Source organism: Alnus glutinosa, chromosome 3 (assembly GCF_958979055.1).
Source record: "Alnus glutinosa chromosome 3, dhAlnGlut1.1, whole genome shotgun sequence".
NCBI classification, from domain to species: Eukaryota; Viridiplantae; Streptophyta; class Magnoliopsida; order Fagales; family Betulaceae; genus Alnus; species Alnus glutinosa.
In genome coordinates this window covers 3,188,435-3,207,453 of record NC_084888.1, presented here as the reverse complement: position 1 = coordinate 3,207,453, position 19,019 = coordinate 3,188,435, and the positions used below count along the sequence as shown (strand labels likewise).

Below are 19,019 nucleotides of genomic sequence, written 5' to 3'. Positions count from 1 at the left end.
TCCTTCTAGATTTTCTCATCTTGTACGGGAGTTATTTCTCTTCCCACACACATGTGAGTCTCTCTTTGTCAATATTACATGCCACACTGCCATTGTTTCCTCTATCAGCAAATATCACCCATCCAATTATCTCTTGTTGAAAAAAAAAGAAAAATGTCCAAAGAGGTTCGTGCCCATGGTTGGCCCAATTCCGGCCAAAGTTGCCGATGTCTAATTCCAGGCCATAGTAGCTAATACCGGCCAAAGTCGTTGATTTCCAAGTCCAAGCAATAGTAACTGCTGCTGGCCAAAGTCGTCGCAGTCAAAGTTTCGATCATAGAAGCCGATGTTCCCATTCAGGCTATAGTAACCATTTTTTTTTCTAGCCCTATGATGTTCAAAATCAAACCTCAACGTCCGTGATCTACTGTTGGGTTTGCGGGAGCGTATGGAGACAATCGTTACAAGTACTCAAGAGACAATAGTTACAAGAGTTACAAGATGATAAATTAGATTTATTGTTATTGATATAGAAGTAGAAGAGACTTGTAATGTTTAGACTATTTCTCTATAAAATAGTGTATTTGTATACAAACAAATAAATAAATGAATGAAAGATGTAGCCAACAAAAAAGCTTTGACGTGTGGACAGGGGCGGAGCTACCCCTGGCCTTGGGGGGCCTAGGCCCCCCCAAGGCCAGGGGTTTTCTCCCAAAAAAAAAAAAAATTAATTAATTTTATCCCTAAATTTTGTTATTTTTATAGTTTTGGCTCCCCCAAATTTTTTAATTTTTTTTTCAGTTTGGCCCCCCCAAATCTTAAATCCTAGCTCCGCCCTGCGTGTGGATGCAGGCGATAGGCTGAACCGCCTTAATTGTGTGTCTTTATTTCTTATTCCCATCTCTTTGCTATATTATATGTTTTTGCGCTTTGTTCTTATTTCTTTTAGCGACGTTTACAATATAACATACTCCCATTTATAAAAGAATAAGATAATATAAATAGATTTTAACTACAATTAGGTAATAATTTTCAAATGTGACTATGCAATAGACTTCCCCTTTAGTTAGGTTTCACAGCCATCTACTATAATTAGATCATAATTTTTAACTGTAATTTAAAATTTTGAATTACAAATATACTCTTAAGACAAATAGAGCATAATCGAAGTGGAAGTTTTCTGTTTGGTGCGATCCAGAATCCGTTTATGGTATCCAGAAGAGAAGAGCCAGAAGAAGTCGGAATTTGATGGTGAAAAGGCATACATATGGCATTGGAACCATGATTTTCCCCACCTAGTCTGCTGCATCTCTGCAACTGTAAGCAAGTGAACATCACATTCAGTCAAACCCAGCTGCTGACCATCTTGGGCTTGCAAATGTTTCAGAGTCAAAGGTTCTACTCCCAGCACCAAGACCCAAGCCTTGCCAGCTTACAACAATGCCATATTTTATATTTATATATATTATATATAATTTAATTGTTATATATTATGAGTGGGTGGCAACTTTGGATAGATGAGGAGCGTCTTATTCTTTCTTATTCTTCTTCTTCTTCATGGCGTGGTCCAGCCTTTCACACGTGAAGACGCTCCCCCACCCCCCCCCCCCCCCCGCCCCTCTGCTCTCTATTATATTCACGTGTGTTATCATACTTTCATCAATACTTTTATATAATAAGACCACTGGTGGACCTTTTTTATTTTCAATTTTTTTTGGTTTTTCTTTTGGAATGTGTGAAATCAACAAGCAATATTATTAACACTCGACAGTTTTTTTTTTTTTTGGCCATCCAAAAAGACAACCCGAATAATTTCTGGTGTACCCAAAAACCAGAACAAACTCAAGTGATTTTTTATTTTTTTTTTGGCAGTATTAAATAAATGAAAGTTATTTATGTTGGTTGATGATGACATTAAGTTGAAAGTATTGTCACAATAAGGGTTGCAATCTGGGTGGGATGGATTTAAGCAACCACTTGGGTAGATTTAATTTCCAAACCCTGAATTTTTTAGGGATATGAGGGATTTATTTCATGGTATATAATAGTGTATATGTTATTAAATGGTGAATATATAACAATGTTATTTAAATTTTTTTAAATGATCGTTAAATGCAACAAAATATATAATTTTGATCATAAAATAAATCCTCCCAATTTCACTTGAAATGGAGAGAGGATCCTAGTCCAAATTTGAGAGTGCTTTGGGTGATAAATTCTCACCCCCCAACAAGTAAAATGATGATTTTGGAAGGAATCAACTCGACCTATTTCAATGGCGTGTTGTGTTGATTGTAATTAGGAACGAAACCAAAATTTCTTATATATTTGGCAGGGCCAAAATATGAACGATGGGTCAAACCTATTTTTGATAGGAGCCTAGTTTAGTTTTTAAGCCTAAAAATACATATATATTCAACTTAATAAAAAGAATTTAAATGAAAAATTGAAAACCCGATTGATCTATTAATAGTTTAATCACTGATTGTAATGTTTGTAGTAATGATCTTAGGAAATATATAGTTTCGTTTGTTAATTTTTTTAGATGAGACTTTTTAATGTTTGTTTGAAAAAAATCAAAGATGAAAACTTAAGAATTTAAGAGGAAGGAACAAAAAAAAAAAAAAAAAAAAAAAAAAAAAATCTATAAATAAATAGTAAGAGTAGAGCAGCACTCACCATATAATTTGGTGAGATCAGTAATATTATTGTCTGACTATTATTAAGAGTTACATGAGATGGGAGCTCACCAATTATATTCATATTTTTTTTGGATCTTGCGTCCCTTCCTATATTTAATTTCTATATATATATATATATATAATTTAGCCTGTTATGATTCCATTAAAGAAGTACATGAGGACCAGAAGAGAAAAACTAACTTTATTCTTTTGCTCATCCTTAATGACACCCACATAATTAATTCACTAATAAAATACGATTTAGATAAGTAATCCAACTGTCTAACTAGTCAGAACATATCAGAGAGGGGAGTCTCTCTCTCTCTCTCTCTCTCTCTCTCTCAGTTGCAAATTAATAAAGATTGCATTTATTCTCAAAATTCTAGGTACCCCCACAGCACAAGGGAGCATCACAGATTCGCAGTGATTAATTATTAGAAATATATTTAACAAAAAGTAAGGAAAGTGAAAAGTGGATTAAGATTTAACAGTATTTTTATTTGTGTTTGGACCATCATTTGAAGCCATGTATTTCTACGGTATACTTGTATATATATACACATACGCTAAACATATTTTTATAAACCTTTTAATATATTCTGATCATTCTAAATTAATTTATGATATACTACTAATATTAGTTTGTTTTGTATTTATCATTCCCTAATAATTGCATTCACTCTTGCTTACACTTATTATTATTAGGGATAAGTACAAAATCAGATCATTTAGTTATACCCATTTGCAATTAGCTCCCTCTCATATAAAAGTTGGTTGGCAGTTTCCTATAGCAATTAGCAAGCAAAAAAAAAAAAATCTGTTTTATCTAATTCACTTAATTTAATTAAAATCCTTTTATCATCCATTGAATTATCTACTTGATAATGGTATTGCTGAATTGATCATCAACATAGGTCTTAAAATAGTTTTCTACGTAATTAAAAATAAAAAATAAAAATCCCAAATATGTTGAGATTGTAAATTTAAGTCAATAGGTAAATAGTATTGTTAATGTTACTATAATTTTTACTACACTATTTTTATAAACTGACGTAACAGTTCATAATTTGTAAAAATATTGTAGTAAAAAATTATAATAGCCCTAACGACGCCTGCCGAGACAAATTTGTTCCCAACAAAAATAGATAAATAAATTAGTAAATGTACACCACGTAAGCCAAAGTTAGTGCTTGTAAAATATTTAAGAGAATATGTGAGAATATCTCAAGCATCATGTTATATATATATATATATATAAAAAAAAACCCCCCACACGGCCACACACCACATTTCTCCTATCCCAGAATCCCCTTAAATAAAAGGAAGAAAAAGGAAAAGAAAAAGAAAAAGAAAAAGAAAACGGTAAAAGAAAAAACAATGGAGAAAGAAGAAATGTAGATGATGATGATGATGAAGCCCTACGACCAAATGAATCCCTTTAATCAAATGGGACAAAACTCACCATCACACAGCTGTCCCAAATTAGGGAAACCCACAAATCAATATGCACAAATTACTCTTTCACACAATATATATCACAATCTCTTATGATATGTGTGGTAAAAGATTTTTGTTTGTGAATTTTATGTTTGGATAGTAATAAAAGGTGATTGATGTTATATAAGATTTGAATTTTTTGTGATAAAAAAATAAAGAAAGTTGTTTAGTAATAATTTTGAAAAGATGTTAGAAAAAGTGAAAAACAAAAACGAAAATGGTTGCTAAACATAGCCCAATAGTTTGATTATGCGATTTGAAAATTTGATTTTTAAAAATGTGATTTGTTTCTTTTTTTTTTTTTTTTTTTTTATTTGTCGAACAAAATAGCATGTGCTACCCAATATATTGCTAAAAAAAAAGGGCCCGGAGGCTTACATGAGAAGGAGGTACAAGACTCCTACAACTCTAAGCCAGAATGATCTGACTTAAAAAACAGCTGCCTTAGCAGAAACTCAAACCTTACAGGAATTACATTTGAGCCTCTCTTTACATTAACGCACACTCTCAAACTAAAAAGAGGGTCGATCTATTTAACCAATAAAAATTCAAGTAAAATTTAAGCAGTACAAAGACAAATTGTACTGAAGAAATAAAGGAATACACAACACAATGGCAGAAAACCCAAATACAAGACGCCGGCAGTGGAAAAATGGCCAAACTTCGCTAGGGTGTCTACACGCGCCGACACCAGAGGTACCCAACATCAGATTCGATACCGTAGACCTCAGGCGTTGCTAAGCACGTCTTAAAAAGGCGGAATGTGGTCTTCACGCGTAGTCAGAAAGCAAAGACTCTCTGGCACGTGAGGACCACGCGCCGAGCTCCAGTGATCCACGCTGCCGATGCTTCCGGCAGTAGGGGCGGAAGACGACGGGGAACATTGCTGGGTGGCACGTGTTTAGCAGAAGTTGACAGATGTGCGTAGATTTGGCTTCAAAAACCGAGGAGAAAACACTTAAAATCCGGCCAAAAAATACACCGTCGACGACACAGGAGGCCGGCCACTCCCCAAACTGGACTCCTTGAGTTGAATCTCCCTGCCAGAAACCAGAAGAAAGAAAAACAAAGAAAACAAGAAACACACAAATCACCATAGCCCAGAAGAGCTAGGAGAAGATCAACCACTACCGGTTTTATCAGGGGAAACAAAAACCTCTACAGCTCAAAGGCTGAGAGGGAGGCAAAACACACAGCCAGGAGGAGGGAGGCAACCTCCCTCCTCCGGCCGAACAGCTCTCTCTATAGACTCTCTCTCTCTCTTTCTCTCTCTTTTTTTTTTTTTTTTTTTCTCTGGACTCTTTTGATCGGGACTTTAAAAATGTGGTTAAGTGTTTAGCAAAATCACAATTTATTTTTTAAAATTGTGCGTTTTCAAAAAAGTACCAATTTGCTTGCGATTTGAAAATTTAGATTTTTTACGTTTTCAAATAACAATTTTTTTAAAGTACAATCTCAAAAAATATATTTTATGCGATTTGGTTTAAAATAGTGTTTTTTAATCTACGAAATCAAAATGTCAAATGTACCTTTACTTGATTGTTGTCATTCATATAATGTGACAACAAAAATCAGCCTTTAAATAAACACTTATATAATAATAATAATAATAATAATAATAATAATAATAATTTTTAGTTTAATAAACGCGGAATAACAACCTGCTATATAGAATTACTCAATAAAATATCATAATCAAATGCTTAAATAGCAATTAATACTCCATTTTGCCTGGGGGCTCTACTTGTATATATTACGCAGAGCGTACACCATATACGATCTCCAACCGCTAATTAACGTAACGCCCCTCTATATCTCATCCGCTCATTTTGGCGGCACAAAAACCGCTACTCTTATCTCTCACAATCTTATTAACGTGGATTTAGCACTTAAATCCTACAAGTACCCAGATATGGTTTCTGTGCGATTTTCTTGAATATACATGAAATAGCAAGAATGGGGGACTCTGTCTCTGCCACTTTGTTCTCTCCCTCTTCCCTCTTGTGCAATGAAGACGAAGTTTTCTTGAGTGAAGAGTTCTTGGGCGAGGTAAAAACCTGCATGGACTTAGACTCATGTTTTGTTTCAGAGAACGAAGATGAGTATATCAAGAACTTGGTTCAGAGAGAGACTGCTATTGGTTTTGGATCCAAAAGCTGTGTATCATCCTCGTGTGATTGCTCAAGCACAAGCCGAAGCTGGTTGAAGGGTGCTCGCTTGGATGCCATTGAGTGGATTTTCAATGTTTGTTTCTCTCAGTAAAGCTTTTTTTTTTTTTTGGATTTTTGGATTTATAGCGGTTTTAATTCTTTTATTAATATTGAACCAGCTCTTGAAGTTAGTTTAATTTGTGTTTCTTGATTCAGGCTCGGGCAATCTTTGGTTTCCAATTCCATACAGCTTATGTATGCGTGACTTACTTTGATCGCTTTCTTTCAGCGCGATACATTGATGTAAAGCAAATTTCTTGATCTTTTGGTTAATGGGTTTTCCCTGTTTTCCAAGTTTATGTAATGGTGGTCGGATGTACGTTGTTGTTGTTGATGCAGGGTGAGAAACTTTGGACTATTCGATTGTTATCCGTGGCATGTTTGTCTTTGGCAGCGAAGATGGAGGAGTGTAAAGTGCCGGCCCTATCGGAATATCGGATGGAAGAAATCAATTTTGAGAACAGGATGATTAAGAAAATGGAGCTATTGGTCATGAAAACTTTGAACTGGAAATTGGGGTCAATAACTCCTTTTGCTTATCTGCATTATTTCATCAATAAATTCTGTGGTAAATCTAGACCGAAAGGATTGGTCTCTAGAGCTGTGGAACTTATTGTGGCCATCACAAGAGGTAAAATCAACGGCATTAAAGATTGGCTCCAAACTGGTTTGTGAGTTTTCTATGTTTTCTTATCAAGTTGAATTATTTGATGCAGAGATCAATTTAATGGATCATCGTCCTTCTGCCATAGCTGCAGCAGCAGTCTTAGTATCAATTGATGATCAATTCACCAAGAAAGAATTGGAGCTCAAGATGAGTGTATTCTCATTGTGGGGGTATCTAGAAAATGTGAGTTTCCTTGTTAGTACTAATTTTTTCCACTCAATGTAGCTGATCTTGTGCATTGAAAATGGATATCTTAAAATTTTGAATTAGAGCACCAAACAAGTGTGATTCTTTAAGCTGATTTATATTTTATATTGCACACAGGAACATATATTTGCCTGTTACAATATAATGCAGAACATAGAGATGGGAAAAGTGAAGACACCCAAGTCAGTAGTTTCCCAGAATTTATCATCAATGCCTTCAAGCTCAATTGATGTTATTGAGAATCCTTCTTCGACCATTGCTGCTGGAGCAAAGAGAAGACTTACTTTCACAGACAGTGATAGAACTTGCCCAGTAAAGAGAAGCCACCGGGCATAGTTAGCAGAAATTTGATCTTCATAGCAGAGATTTATTTGTGTTTATTAAATGCATTATAGGGTCTTTTTGACTGAGAGTTGATTCTTGATATTAGATTGGTTTATAGGTTTCATGAGTGTCATCTACCATCAATCCCATGGTATGACTTGGAGCTGATGATTGGGATTCCATTTTCAAAAACCCAACAAAAGCTTCAGCCAGTGACAACCAAGAAGATAGAGAAAAGCGAAAGTAAATAAATAAAAAGAGATAGCTTTAGCCTACAGTAAGAAGTAAGAAACTGACTGAGTGTTCAAAAGGCATCAAGGATGAAGTGAAGGCCAAGAGAGTGCCAGGAGGCCATTGAAGACTGTTTGTCTATAGTGATTCTTAGTAGTGTTTGCTTTCTTGAATGTTACCACTTTCTTACCCACTTTTTCAATTTTTTGTATTTCTTTTTTTTTTCCTCCCTTTTTTGTCATATGACAGGAAATACTTATTTTTGCATACATCACTTGCCACTATACCTTTTGATGAGGGGCTTGGGATGCTCCCTATGTCTTTCAAAAGGCTGAAAGCCATAAGGAATGAGGAATTGTTTTTGCTTGATTTGATACATCTGTGTTGCATTTGGGCCATTGAAAAGTATATAAAGGTGAATGTGATTATATTTGCTTAGAATGTTGGAGGTTCCTTTCCATGAGTGGGAAGCTTCCCTTTTACTGTTAGTTTGCACTGTTTTTTTGGGTCATGAAACTCCCAAGTATACTTATTGGAAATCAAATATGAAAAATAAACCAACAAAATATGTTTAAGTGCCCTAAATCAAATATATATATATATTATCCTATAAAGGTTGTGACCAAAAAATATCCTGAATAACCTATCGAAAAACATCAATGTTCTCATTAGATGCAACTTTTTTCTTGAAATTGCTAATGCTCACTAGGCCATTGTTTTCAACAACAAATTGTGAATGCTGCAATTTCGTTCCCTTCATTGATGTAGTAGGACCCATGTTCTATCATCATGAAGTTAGAGACCCTTGTTCTGGGGTAGGGTGGGGGGAATATGGGGCATGAGATTCATGGCAAAAATGGTGTCAGAGGCTCCACTCCTCCACATGCCCTCATGGGGGACTATAGGTATCTAGTCTGGCATCGTACAACCTTGTATTTTAGTTTACAGCAATTACCCTGCCGACTTCACTCTTCACTAAAATGCAGGATAATTGGTGCTTTGTAACCAAATATCTCCAGGGAAGCTGAATCAAACTGATCAATGGATGAAAAAAATCCAGCTATTTATATGCTAGACTATGCATTTGTAGTTCTTTTCTTTTGATGTATGGTCTATCATTGTTTCAAATGAAGATTCAAAGTGATAATGCAGTTCATCGCACGATCAATCTCAGACCAAGAATGCCTGTAAGAGGAAAAATAAAGATAGATCGAAAGATTGCCAGAGATACTGGCGAAGAGTGTTCTGATTTGGTTCCGTTTTGTAGAAAACACAATCATACTTATAACGCACCTTAAAATCATTTATTTTTCTATTTTAAATTTATGTACTAACAGAATGCCATTCATTGATGTAGTAAAATCATAAAAATGCTAATCAAGCTCAAATTCAGAGGTAAGAGGACGACCATATAAGCAACCGAGTGATGTAACATGCATGCTTAATATTACTGTGATTAACAAAATGTTGCAAGAGGATGAATGCAATTGGGGATGTCTCAATTAAGAGAAATGCTAGACTTTCCAAAATTTTGTTCCCGATTTTCCAAAATAATAAATCACACGAGATTGTGACATATTATTTGAGAACCAAATTTTGGAGAAATTTTTTGAAATGTGTAGCATTGCTCCTCAATTAATGGTGACAACATCAATATGAATGGCTTGGTTGTCATCTGACCATCAAATTTGGAATGTTATCACTCGTGCGTGATGTTACTCCTATAATAGTCCATTGAATACACTGAAATGAGCAGAGTTGTTGGACCACGTTACCATCCACATCAAACAGGAGGAACTTTTTTTTTGTCATCACACAATTTATTTGGCTTGAGTAAGGGAGGGATGAAATTGGATAACAATGTTTTGAGAACACATTTTGTTAGGAGGGACCAAAAATAATACTGACCTCAGAATGCATTTAGTTTTCATTTAATTTGAGGTATATCATAGTAACTATATTATTAGAAAGATTGACACTTTGAGGAAACTTTTAGTGAGATTATAATATAATATGTTGGGGGTAAAACCCAACTCAAAAGAGCCTAATGAGTTTGGGTCAAATTATGTTATATTGACAATTTATACTTGTGATATTCAAATGTGGGACTTAATCTTTTCCTACTCACCATATCGCTCTACTCCTCAAGCGGAAGTTTATCAATCTTATGAACTATCTCTAGAATTACTTGTACGAAGGGAAGCAATTTTTGTGCATCTATTCGCATTAAAGTTTAAGGTTAAATACGTTTTTAATACCTGAGTTTTGAAAACTTTATTTTTTCGTACTGAGTTTTAATTCGCATCACATATGGTACTTTAGTTTTGGGAAAAGATCAAATTAGTACCTCAATCAAGTTTTTCGTCGAAAAACTAACATTCTGCAGGGTTGACACGTGTTTAATTAAAAATATATATATATATATTAAAAACATAAAAAAAAAAAATGAAAAAAGAAAAGAAAATCTCTTGAGTAGTCTGGGGTAAAATTTGTTCAAGAGTTTTGGCCATTGGGAGTGATTGAACCACCCCCAAGGGCCACAGGGGTGGTTTGGCTACCCCCAAGGCCGTCTTTTTTTTTTTTTTTTCAACCACTTCGTGGCCTTTGGGAGTCCAAGGACCAAAACCTTTGAACATTTTTTACTTTTTTATTTTTATTTTTTTGCCATAGAATGGTTCGGCCACCTTAGACCAGTCAACCATCCTCTTGGCCAAAATGGGGTGGCCAGCCACCCTCATGGTGGCTAAGGGATGGCTGAGCCACCCCTTTTCTTTTTCTTTCTTTTTTTTTTTTTTTCAATTTTTTTAAGTTTTTAATATATATTTTTATTTTTATTTTTTAAATTAATTTTTAAAAAGTTTTTATTTTTTTATACCAAAACACGTGTCAACTCTCAGGGGTTGACACCTGACAGACCATTAATTTTTGAACGAAAAATTTGATTGGGATACTAATTTGGTCTTTTTCCACAATCGAGGTACCATCTGTGATACGAATTGAAACTCAGATATCAAAAAATAAAATTTTTAAAACTTAGGTACTAAAAATGTATTTAAACCTAAAGTTTATTCAACATTATGGCCGTTTGATTTTAGATTGCAACATGTCTGAATGATTCCAGATTGCAAGATGTCTCTAACCAACTTGGATCGACTGGTGGCCAACTGGGGCTTTCCTGAGTTTTTTTATTTTCCCGCCGCATCAGTACATACATTCTCCTCAAGGAAATTAGAATTCAAATTTGTAACCGAAAAAAGAAAAAGAAAAAGTCTATTCTTCCATCATAGAAACCTTCCCTGTTTCATAAATGTGATACATCCAAACAGGTTCAAGCAACTCCTTGAAACTATGCAATTGCTGCCTTTCATCTTCATCATTTTCTTCTTCTATTTCTCTCTGTATTTGAGGGTAGATGTCTTGAAGAGAAGCCAACATCATATTACCCCACTCTCTATCATCTTGTCTAAATAACTTCAGGCATACAAAGTGTACAAGTCCCAGTACCAACCCAAAGTCCTTCCTTTCGAGCCCAACTACTGAGCCAGTTAGGAATATCACCCCAACTGCATCCAGTATGTTGGGATTTCCTTTCAACAAGGTAACTATCATTCCCAGAAGCTTCTTGAACACTGGAAACTCCTTGGATTCAGAATCTCTGCCATCATCCTCTTGCGGGCTAACTTCACTTATTTCACTAAGCTCAGTCTTCGCTAAAATCAAGAGCCATGATGGAAAACGGAGTTTAATGCGATCAAGTACATGAAAATGCTTCCCTTCTCTTTGAGCCGGTTTCAGTATGTGCCCAGATCCTAATGCCAGAATCAAATCAGGGAGCCAAGGCTTTCCTACTGTAACAAGACGCGCGGCATAAGCAGAGCCCAAGTATAATTCAATCGAGGTGATTAGATCAAGCAAATTGTTGGCAAGATCAAAAGCTTCCAGAGGAAGTAGTGAAGCTTCGCTAACATCTCTGTGAACTAAATTAAGTAACTTGGCTGCATAGGTGAAGGAGCTCTTCAGACAGACAAATATATCTTTCAAATCATCCTCCTTAAACTGAAATTGGTCATGAGATTGTCGCCCTAAAGCAGAGATGATGTATTGCACATATCCCAACGTGAACTTTAAGAACTGTCCATAATAGTGAGACAGAAAGCCCATCATAGAGGCATCAACAACGAGCTTGAGAATTGCGGTAAGCATCTTCATCTCAATTGATACTCTTTTTTGTTCAGCACAAAAAGATCCTATATGAAAATTACAAAATGATTAGTCACTTGGAGATATTAGACATCACTAACATGATGCAATTAAACATCGGTTTTATTTTATCGAGAAACATAGTGCACATGCAGGTGAAAATTAAAATATTCTTATGAAGTCACCATTGTTTAATAAATTTACAGCTTTCCAGAAAGACTGGAATGTTAACAAAGTAACTGCCAAGTTGGCAAATGTGGTAGAACTACAATGAACATTTCCTACCTTAACTATAGAAGAGTCGCAGTTAGTTATTGTCAAGTAGAATGAACAAAATGTTTCAAAAAAATTATTTTCTGGAGTATTGACTAAAACTACAAAGAAACACTTGGATTCAAATCTTTGCCCCAGAAAGACAAATGTGCAACCACAGACAGATTAACACACAAAAAAGTTAAGAGGAGACTGAATTCTTAATGCAGAAATGCAGTCAATCACTATCATAGCCATTCTCCTGATTGTGAAAACCAAAACTAGAAACATCCTCATTGATTCTCTAGACTCAAATCTTACTGGTAATTACGAAGGTTTGGACCACAGAATCCTGTGGTTGGGAGAAAACCAGTGATTGGCCATCATAGACCAAGCAGGGATGGCATGTGCAGAACACTTGCATTATAAGGAGTAAGTGCATATCACTACTTTTCTGTTATGAAATAAAATTTCTAATCCAATTTGTATATACCATATCATGTTATTCGGACATCCAGCTCTATCTCACCAGAAGGAAGTGTCAAAATTACTTCTCATCACGTCATATGATAGAACCAACAACCCAACTTGTGTCTGTGCATAAGTGTATCTAATCTGTGCAATTTGTGCACTACACTCCGAGTCGGATACTTACCACTGTTACTTGGACTAGAGGCATCTGCTTGAGGTTCTCTGAATTGTTGTCCACGACAAGTGGCTGTCTTATGGTTAGCGTGCTCAAATTCTGAGGGAGACTTGCTGGACAAGTCATCTGCTCCAAGTAGCTTCTCTGTACAGTTAAGCATGTGATGCACTGTCTGTTCCAACACTGTCAGCTAAAATAGAAAATGGAGTTGGGAGCCCATTAGTGACATCATACTCCTCAGTATCAAAAACCAGGATTGAAAACATTAAAAAAAAGAAAAGAAAAAACACTTGCCTCCAGAAGTGATCTTGAGGAATTAGCCCTATTATTCTCCTCAGTACCATAATCTTTTGTACTATTTATGCTAACATTTTGAAGTGTCATATGCAGAGCAAGACTTGTATATGCCAGAATGGGATGTACGTCCATGTATTCACAATGAATGCACTGCACAATGCTGACTTCGGAGATGATCTTTAAAGCAAGAAATGACAGTTCTAAAGTTTTAGACTGCAATACAGCCTCACGAGAGTTCTCAGACATTAACAAGTCCGTGATTTGCCAGGATATTCCTACAGCAATGGAATAATCCTCCACAAAACTGGAAGGTCTTTTTCCATTGACATGTTTCCACTTCGCTGAAATTTTGCTGGAGGACTTAGATTTCTTCCTTTTTCCAGAGAAAACACTGTTCTTTGGTCTTTCAGTTCCAAATTTTATATGGCAACGATAGGCAGTTTTCTGCAAACGCACTGTTAGAGCTTCAAACATATCATCAAATCCCTCACAAGATAGGAACAACTTGTGGGCAGACCTCACTTCAGCTTGCCTTTCCACATTATCAGATATACCACTACAATTAGTGACTAGGGCCATGCATTCTTCAAAAAGCTCAACTACATTATCTGGAGAAATGGTGGAAACAATTTCGAGTACAGAAGATTGAGCACGGGCAGTAGATGCTGCACCAAACAAGAACTTCACTTTTTCACCGGCAAGTAACTCCTTGAGGGCATTTCTATAACATGGCTCACTTGCTAGGCTGTTGCAGAGGTAGGCACTAGCAACAAGTAAACCCTCAATCAGATATGCACTTAGCTTATCAGGTGACAAGACAAAGCTGATGAGTACTCTGATGAGTTCCATGAGAGACTTCAGAGATGCCCCTTCTGATGCGGCAAATTCACAAAACCTTGCTCCAGCCATAGGAGACCTAGTTATCAGTCTAATGCAGCGATTGCATGCCTCTTCAACAGCTACTTTTGGGGGAAAGTATGATGGTATAAGCAGTTTTGTTATTTTCTGAGCAACAAGTGGTTGATCATTTGCTAGTGTAGATAATAAGACATCCAACCCCACCACCTACAGAGAAATACAAAGCACAAAATCAACCAACCAATATGGATAAACGCATGAGATATAACCACTGCATTGTGATGTTTGATCTTGGGAATACCCCGTACCTTATTAAACTGAAAATTCCTAAGATCTCTTAAAAGGAGGAGATCTATTACGGCAACTCGTATGGAGAAGACATTATCCAGCATCAGATGCCCCAATCTTGGTAGAAGCACTTTAAGAATTTCATGAGATTGAGGATTGCCAAGCAAATAAATGATACCCTTCAATGTGGAGTGCCTAACCTCATAGCATATATCGTGTGACATGTCATCAAAAATTTTTGTAATTATCTTTGTAATGGATGCTGAAGGGATAATTTCCCAAAACAGATGAAGGATGCGACAAGAACCTTCCACCGCAACTACTCTTACATCGGGACAATCATCCGCAAGTAATCTCTCCAACAAAAAGAACTGTTTATCAAGTAACGTATCTTTCACCTCTTTTGTGGAATCAGGATCTTCAAGAGGGAATATGTCTAAAAGTAAATGCAATGCATTTACGCGAACATTAGAATTTGCAACCTGTCAAACAGAAACATGCAGCATGATTAAACACTGCTCTGATCCAGTTGATCCAAAACCATCCACTGATATTAGAATGCCATTGAGGTATTTAGACACCCTGATCACCAATATAATGAAAACCAGATCAGATAATTCACAAGTTGATATTAACTGTCATTGAGAAATTTAATCCTACAGACAATGCAAAAGGAGTACGCAAGACGCACCACTATGAAACTACGACCTGTGGCTACCTCACAACAAAATTATTGCATTGACAGAAAATATACCCATTTGATCGCAGAAAATAACAACAATGGCAGAAAAATATCTAAAAACTATCATCCGTACACCATTATAGACAATTCAATTTCACTAACAATAACCTTCAATAATCACAGACTAGCTAAAAACACAGACAAATGTACCTGTAAAGACCGAAATATCACAGGCTCAGCAAGCCGAAAAAGAAGCTTCTCAACCCCCTCCGTTGTCCGCTGACTTACAAACCCTCCCAAAACCCTCCTAATAGAGGCAGCAAGCGCTCCTGAGCTCGCATGTATAGCTCCTTCAATTAAACCCTGCAAAAACCGACTCTCAATCTCCTCCTTAGAATCCGCTTCCAAGGCCTTCCACGCCCGAAACAATATATCCCCGTACACGTCCAACATCGATTTCCTCCCAAACGGAATCTGAGAACGAATCATCGCCAACATTTCCTTCACAAGCTGATTGCTCAGCCCAAACGCAAACGCCACGAATCGCCGCCCCTCATCGGTTTTCAAAAACACCGGCGAGATCACGCACCGGATCAACAGGAGTTTCAAGTCCTCGATGCTCTCGTCCTCGAAATCAAACAGCGTAAACGCCTCGCGCAGTGCATACACTCTACGCACATCGACCTTCTTCTCCAAAGTCAGTGACTTGGACAGCAAGAAGGGCAGAGACTGAGAAATCAGAGCCTCCCGCCCGGGAAAATCCCCCTTCCACCACTCCTCGCACAAACTCGCTATCTCCGATGACAGAACCGAGTCCTCGAAGAGAATCATGCGATCGTGCAATGCACGAGCGCCAGGAAACAAATCGGACGGCGAGAACGCCTTTTTCGGGTGCGAGACGCATAAAGTCCCGATATATGCAAGAACTTCAAGGCCTTGGAGAAGCTTCTTCTTCTCGTCTCGGAGATCGGACTCATAATTTTCCGAATCAAGCTCGACCGGGGTCTTGGAATGGCGGGACGATCGTCGAAGGCGCTTGGTGGGAGGGGAGCGAGGGGACTCCGAAGGGTCATGTTTAGGGTTAGGGTTTGAGGGGTCAGCAGGGCTCTGGAAGGATTGGATGGACCGAGAAATGGAGCGGTTGAGAGAGAGAGGGAGAGAGGAAGAGAGGTCTGAGTTGGGGTTGATGCTGTGGATTACGGTTTTGAGAGTGGGTTTTGAGGATTTCAGGCTTAGTTTTGTGGCTGAGGACAGGAAGTCCTGGGCTGAGGATTTGAGGGAGGAACGGAGTCGCTTCTCCATGGGAGGAAGTGATTTGAGAGAGGGAATTGGAATTGGTACCGTTTGGTTTGAATTTTCGAGTGGGGTTTATTGATGCGAGTTTCGTTGGACCGCCGCATATGAGACGGGCCGAGCTACGAAGTGAACTCGGCCCAATGAGGGAAAAAAGAAGAGTTAAAGTGTTTATTTGAATTTGCAATTCAAATAAAAATGTAATTAAGCGTTCAATAAAATTTTAGTCTTTAAAATTGTGTTTTTCACATACGAACTTTCTTACCGGCAATGTGAAAAAGGTAAAAAATTATTTTTTTTTAAATTGTAATTTTTTTAAAAATGCACTCTCAAGCAATATATTTTCTGTAATTTAATTTAAAATCGCACTTCTAGTTAGCAAAATCACATTGCAATACGGATCAATGTTACATAAGTATGATATAACATAATTTGCTAAACCCATATGTTTAATGAGAGTGTGTCTCAACTTGTTTTATTATAATCTCACTAATAGGTTTCTCAAAGTGTCAATTTCCATAACATATTATATCAGAATAAATTAAAGTGAGTTGTATGGTACCTGGATGATAGTGGTGCATTTCATAATTAGAACGGAGACGGTACGCATGCATGGTCGGATAGTGTGCATACTGCATAGCATGGATAAAGCACACACAAGTAATTCTAGAGAGGATTGATAACTGATAAGATTGATAAATAAATATCACAAGCGTAAAGCGGCAATATAACATAATTTATATATATATATATATATATATACCCACGGCGTCAACTGTATACTCTCTAACCGCTAATTAACGCCCCTCTATGTATCTCATCCGCACATTTTGGCGCCACTAAAACCACTGCTTCCCCTGCATCTTCTCTCTCTGTGATTCTCTCAATCTTACTAGCGTGGATTTAGCACTTGTATATGGATGAAACAACAAGAACGCCGGGTACTCCGTTTAGTACTCCCACTAGCGTCTTATGTAATGAAGGAGAAGCTAGGGGTACTCCGTTTACTCCCTTTAGCGTCTTATGTAATGAAGATAAAGCTTTCTTGAATATGGGTGAAACGGGTACGCCGTTTCCTCCCTCTAGCTTCTTATTATGTGATGAAGATGAAGCTTTCTTGAATATGGATGAAAGAACAAGAAGGGGTGATCACTCTTACACTTTTCTTTCTCCGGACCTCTTGTGCCATGGAGGCGTCCAAACTTCCTTGAATAATGAGTTATACGAGGCAAAAACCTTTATGGGCTTAAATCTAAGCTTTGTTTCATGGGATGAAGACGAGCATATTCAAAACTTGGTTCAGAGAGAGAGTAGTACTGAATTCGGAATATCCAAAAGTTTTGTGACATCTTCCTGTGATCATTGCTCAAGCAAAAGTCAAAGTTGGTTGGAGGATGCTCGCTTGGAATCCATTGAGTGGATTTTCATGGTTTGTTGCTCTCAGTAAAGCTCCTGGTTTTCTTTTCTTTGGTTAATATAATATTGAAGTTTGACTTTCTTGATACAGGCTCGGGAATACTATGGTTTCCTTTACCATACAGCTTATATATGCGTGACTTATTTTGATCGTTTCCTTTCAATGCTGCCCATTGATGTAAGCAAAAATTCTTAAAATCTTTTTAGCTAATTAATGGGTTTCTCATGTTTTTCCAGATTTATGTCATGATTAATTTGATGTTATTGCTATTGATATATATATAGGATGGGGAGCTTTTGGCTATTCGATCGCTTGCCGTAGCATGTTTGTCTTTGGCAGCAAAAATGGAGGACAAGAAAATCACGGGGCTATCAGAACTGTCAGGCTACAATTTTGAGCGGGAGGTGACTTGGAAAAATGAGCTGATTGTTCTTGAAGCATTCGAATGGAAAATGATTCCAGTAACTCCTTTTCATTATCTGCATTATTTCATCAATAAATTCTGTGGTGTCGCTATACCGCCGGGAGAATTGGTCTCTAGAGCCGTGGAACTTATTATGGCTGCCATCAAAGGTAATATATACCGTTAAAGATTGGCTTCAAATGACTTCTGAGTTTTCTTCTCAAGTTGAGTTCTTTGATGCAGAGGTCAATTTAATGGATCATCGGCCATCTATTATAGCTGCGTCTGCAGTATTAAGAGCAATTGATGGTCAATTAACTAAAGAACAATTCCAGCTCAAGATGAATGGTGTGATTTCATTATGGGGATCTATAGAAAATGTGAGTTTTCTTGATAGGATTGAAATGGGAATCTTGAAATGTGAGTTTTCTGATTCTTATTTGATATTGCTCACAGGAACATGTGCTTTCCTCTTATTATATGATAGAGAACATAGCGATGGGAAAAGTTAAGACAGCCAGGCCGCCAGGAAGTTCCTCAATACATTCAAGCTTAATAGGTGTCATTGAGAGTTCTTCTCATCCACTTGCTGTTCGCATCAGGAGGAAACTTGGCTTACGGCCAACCAAGATCAAAAGAGAAGCTGCCAGTCATAGTTAGCGGAATTTGATCTTCTTAACAAAGATGGATTGATTTATTTTTATTGATTGATTGATATTACATTGGTTTGTAGGTGTCGACATCAGTACTGTTGTCTATCATCTATTGTACGATTTGTAGTTGATTAGGATTCCATTTTCAAAAACCCAACAGAAGTTTTAGCCAGTACGTGATCACTACCAAGAAGATAGAGATGAGGAAATTGAATGAATAAAAAGAGATATTTC

At 36.9% G+C, this 19,019-nt stretch overlaps 3 protein-coding genes across 3 annotated transcripts; 2 read left to right on the top strand and 1 right to left on the bottom strand.

Annotated features, from left to right (window-relative positions):
- The first annotated feature begins 6,021 nt into the window (after positions 1 to 6,021).
- On the top strand, positions 6,022 to 8,142 carry LOC133864774 (cyclin-D5-1-like). The gene is made up of 5 exons (XM_062301187.1): positions 6,022 to 6,401; positions 6,524 to 6,610; positions 6,707 to 6,998; positions 7,084 to 7,217; positions 7,359 to 8,142. The coding sequence occupies exons 1-5, from the start codon at positions 6,114 to 6,116 to the stop codon at positions 7,575 to 7,577; spliced, it is 1,020 nt and encodes a 339-aa protein (XP_062157171.1). The 5' UTR covers positions 6,022 to 6,113; the 3' UTR covers positions 7,578 to 8,142.
- A 2,743-nt stretch (positions 8,143 to 10,885) lies between these two features.
- On the bottom strand, positions 10,886 to 16,350 carry LOC133862661 (uncharacterized). The gene is made up of 5 exons (XM_062298506.1): positions 15,230 to 16,350; positions 14,358 to 14,819; positions 13,189 to 14,256; positions 12,904 to 13,084; positions 10,886 to 12,043 (listed from the first exon to the last, which is right to left on the bottom strand). The coding sequence occupies exons 1-5, from the start codon at positions 16,319 to 16,321 to the stop codon at positions 11,067 to 11,069; spliced, it is 3,780 nt and encodes a 1,259-aa protein (XP_062154490.1). The 5' UTR covers positions 16,322 to 16,350; the 3' UTR covers positions 10,886 to 11,066.
- An 878-nt stretch (positions 16,351 to 17,228) lies between these two features.
- On the top strand, positions 17,229 to 18,792 carry LOC133862633 (cyclin-D5-1-like). Its single transcript, XM_062298478.1, has 5 exons — positions 17,229 to 17,741; positions 17,820 to 17,906; positions 18,014 to 18,302; positions 18,376 to 18,512; positions 18,589 to 18,792. Exons 1-5 carry the CDS (start codon positions 17,229 to 17,231, stop codon positions 18,790 to 18,792), a joined length of 1,230 nt encoding a protein of 409 aa, XP_062154462.1.
- Positions 18,793 to 19,019: the final 227 nt, after the last annotated feature.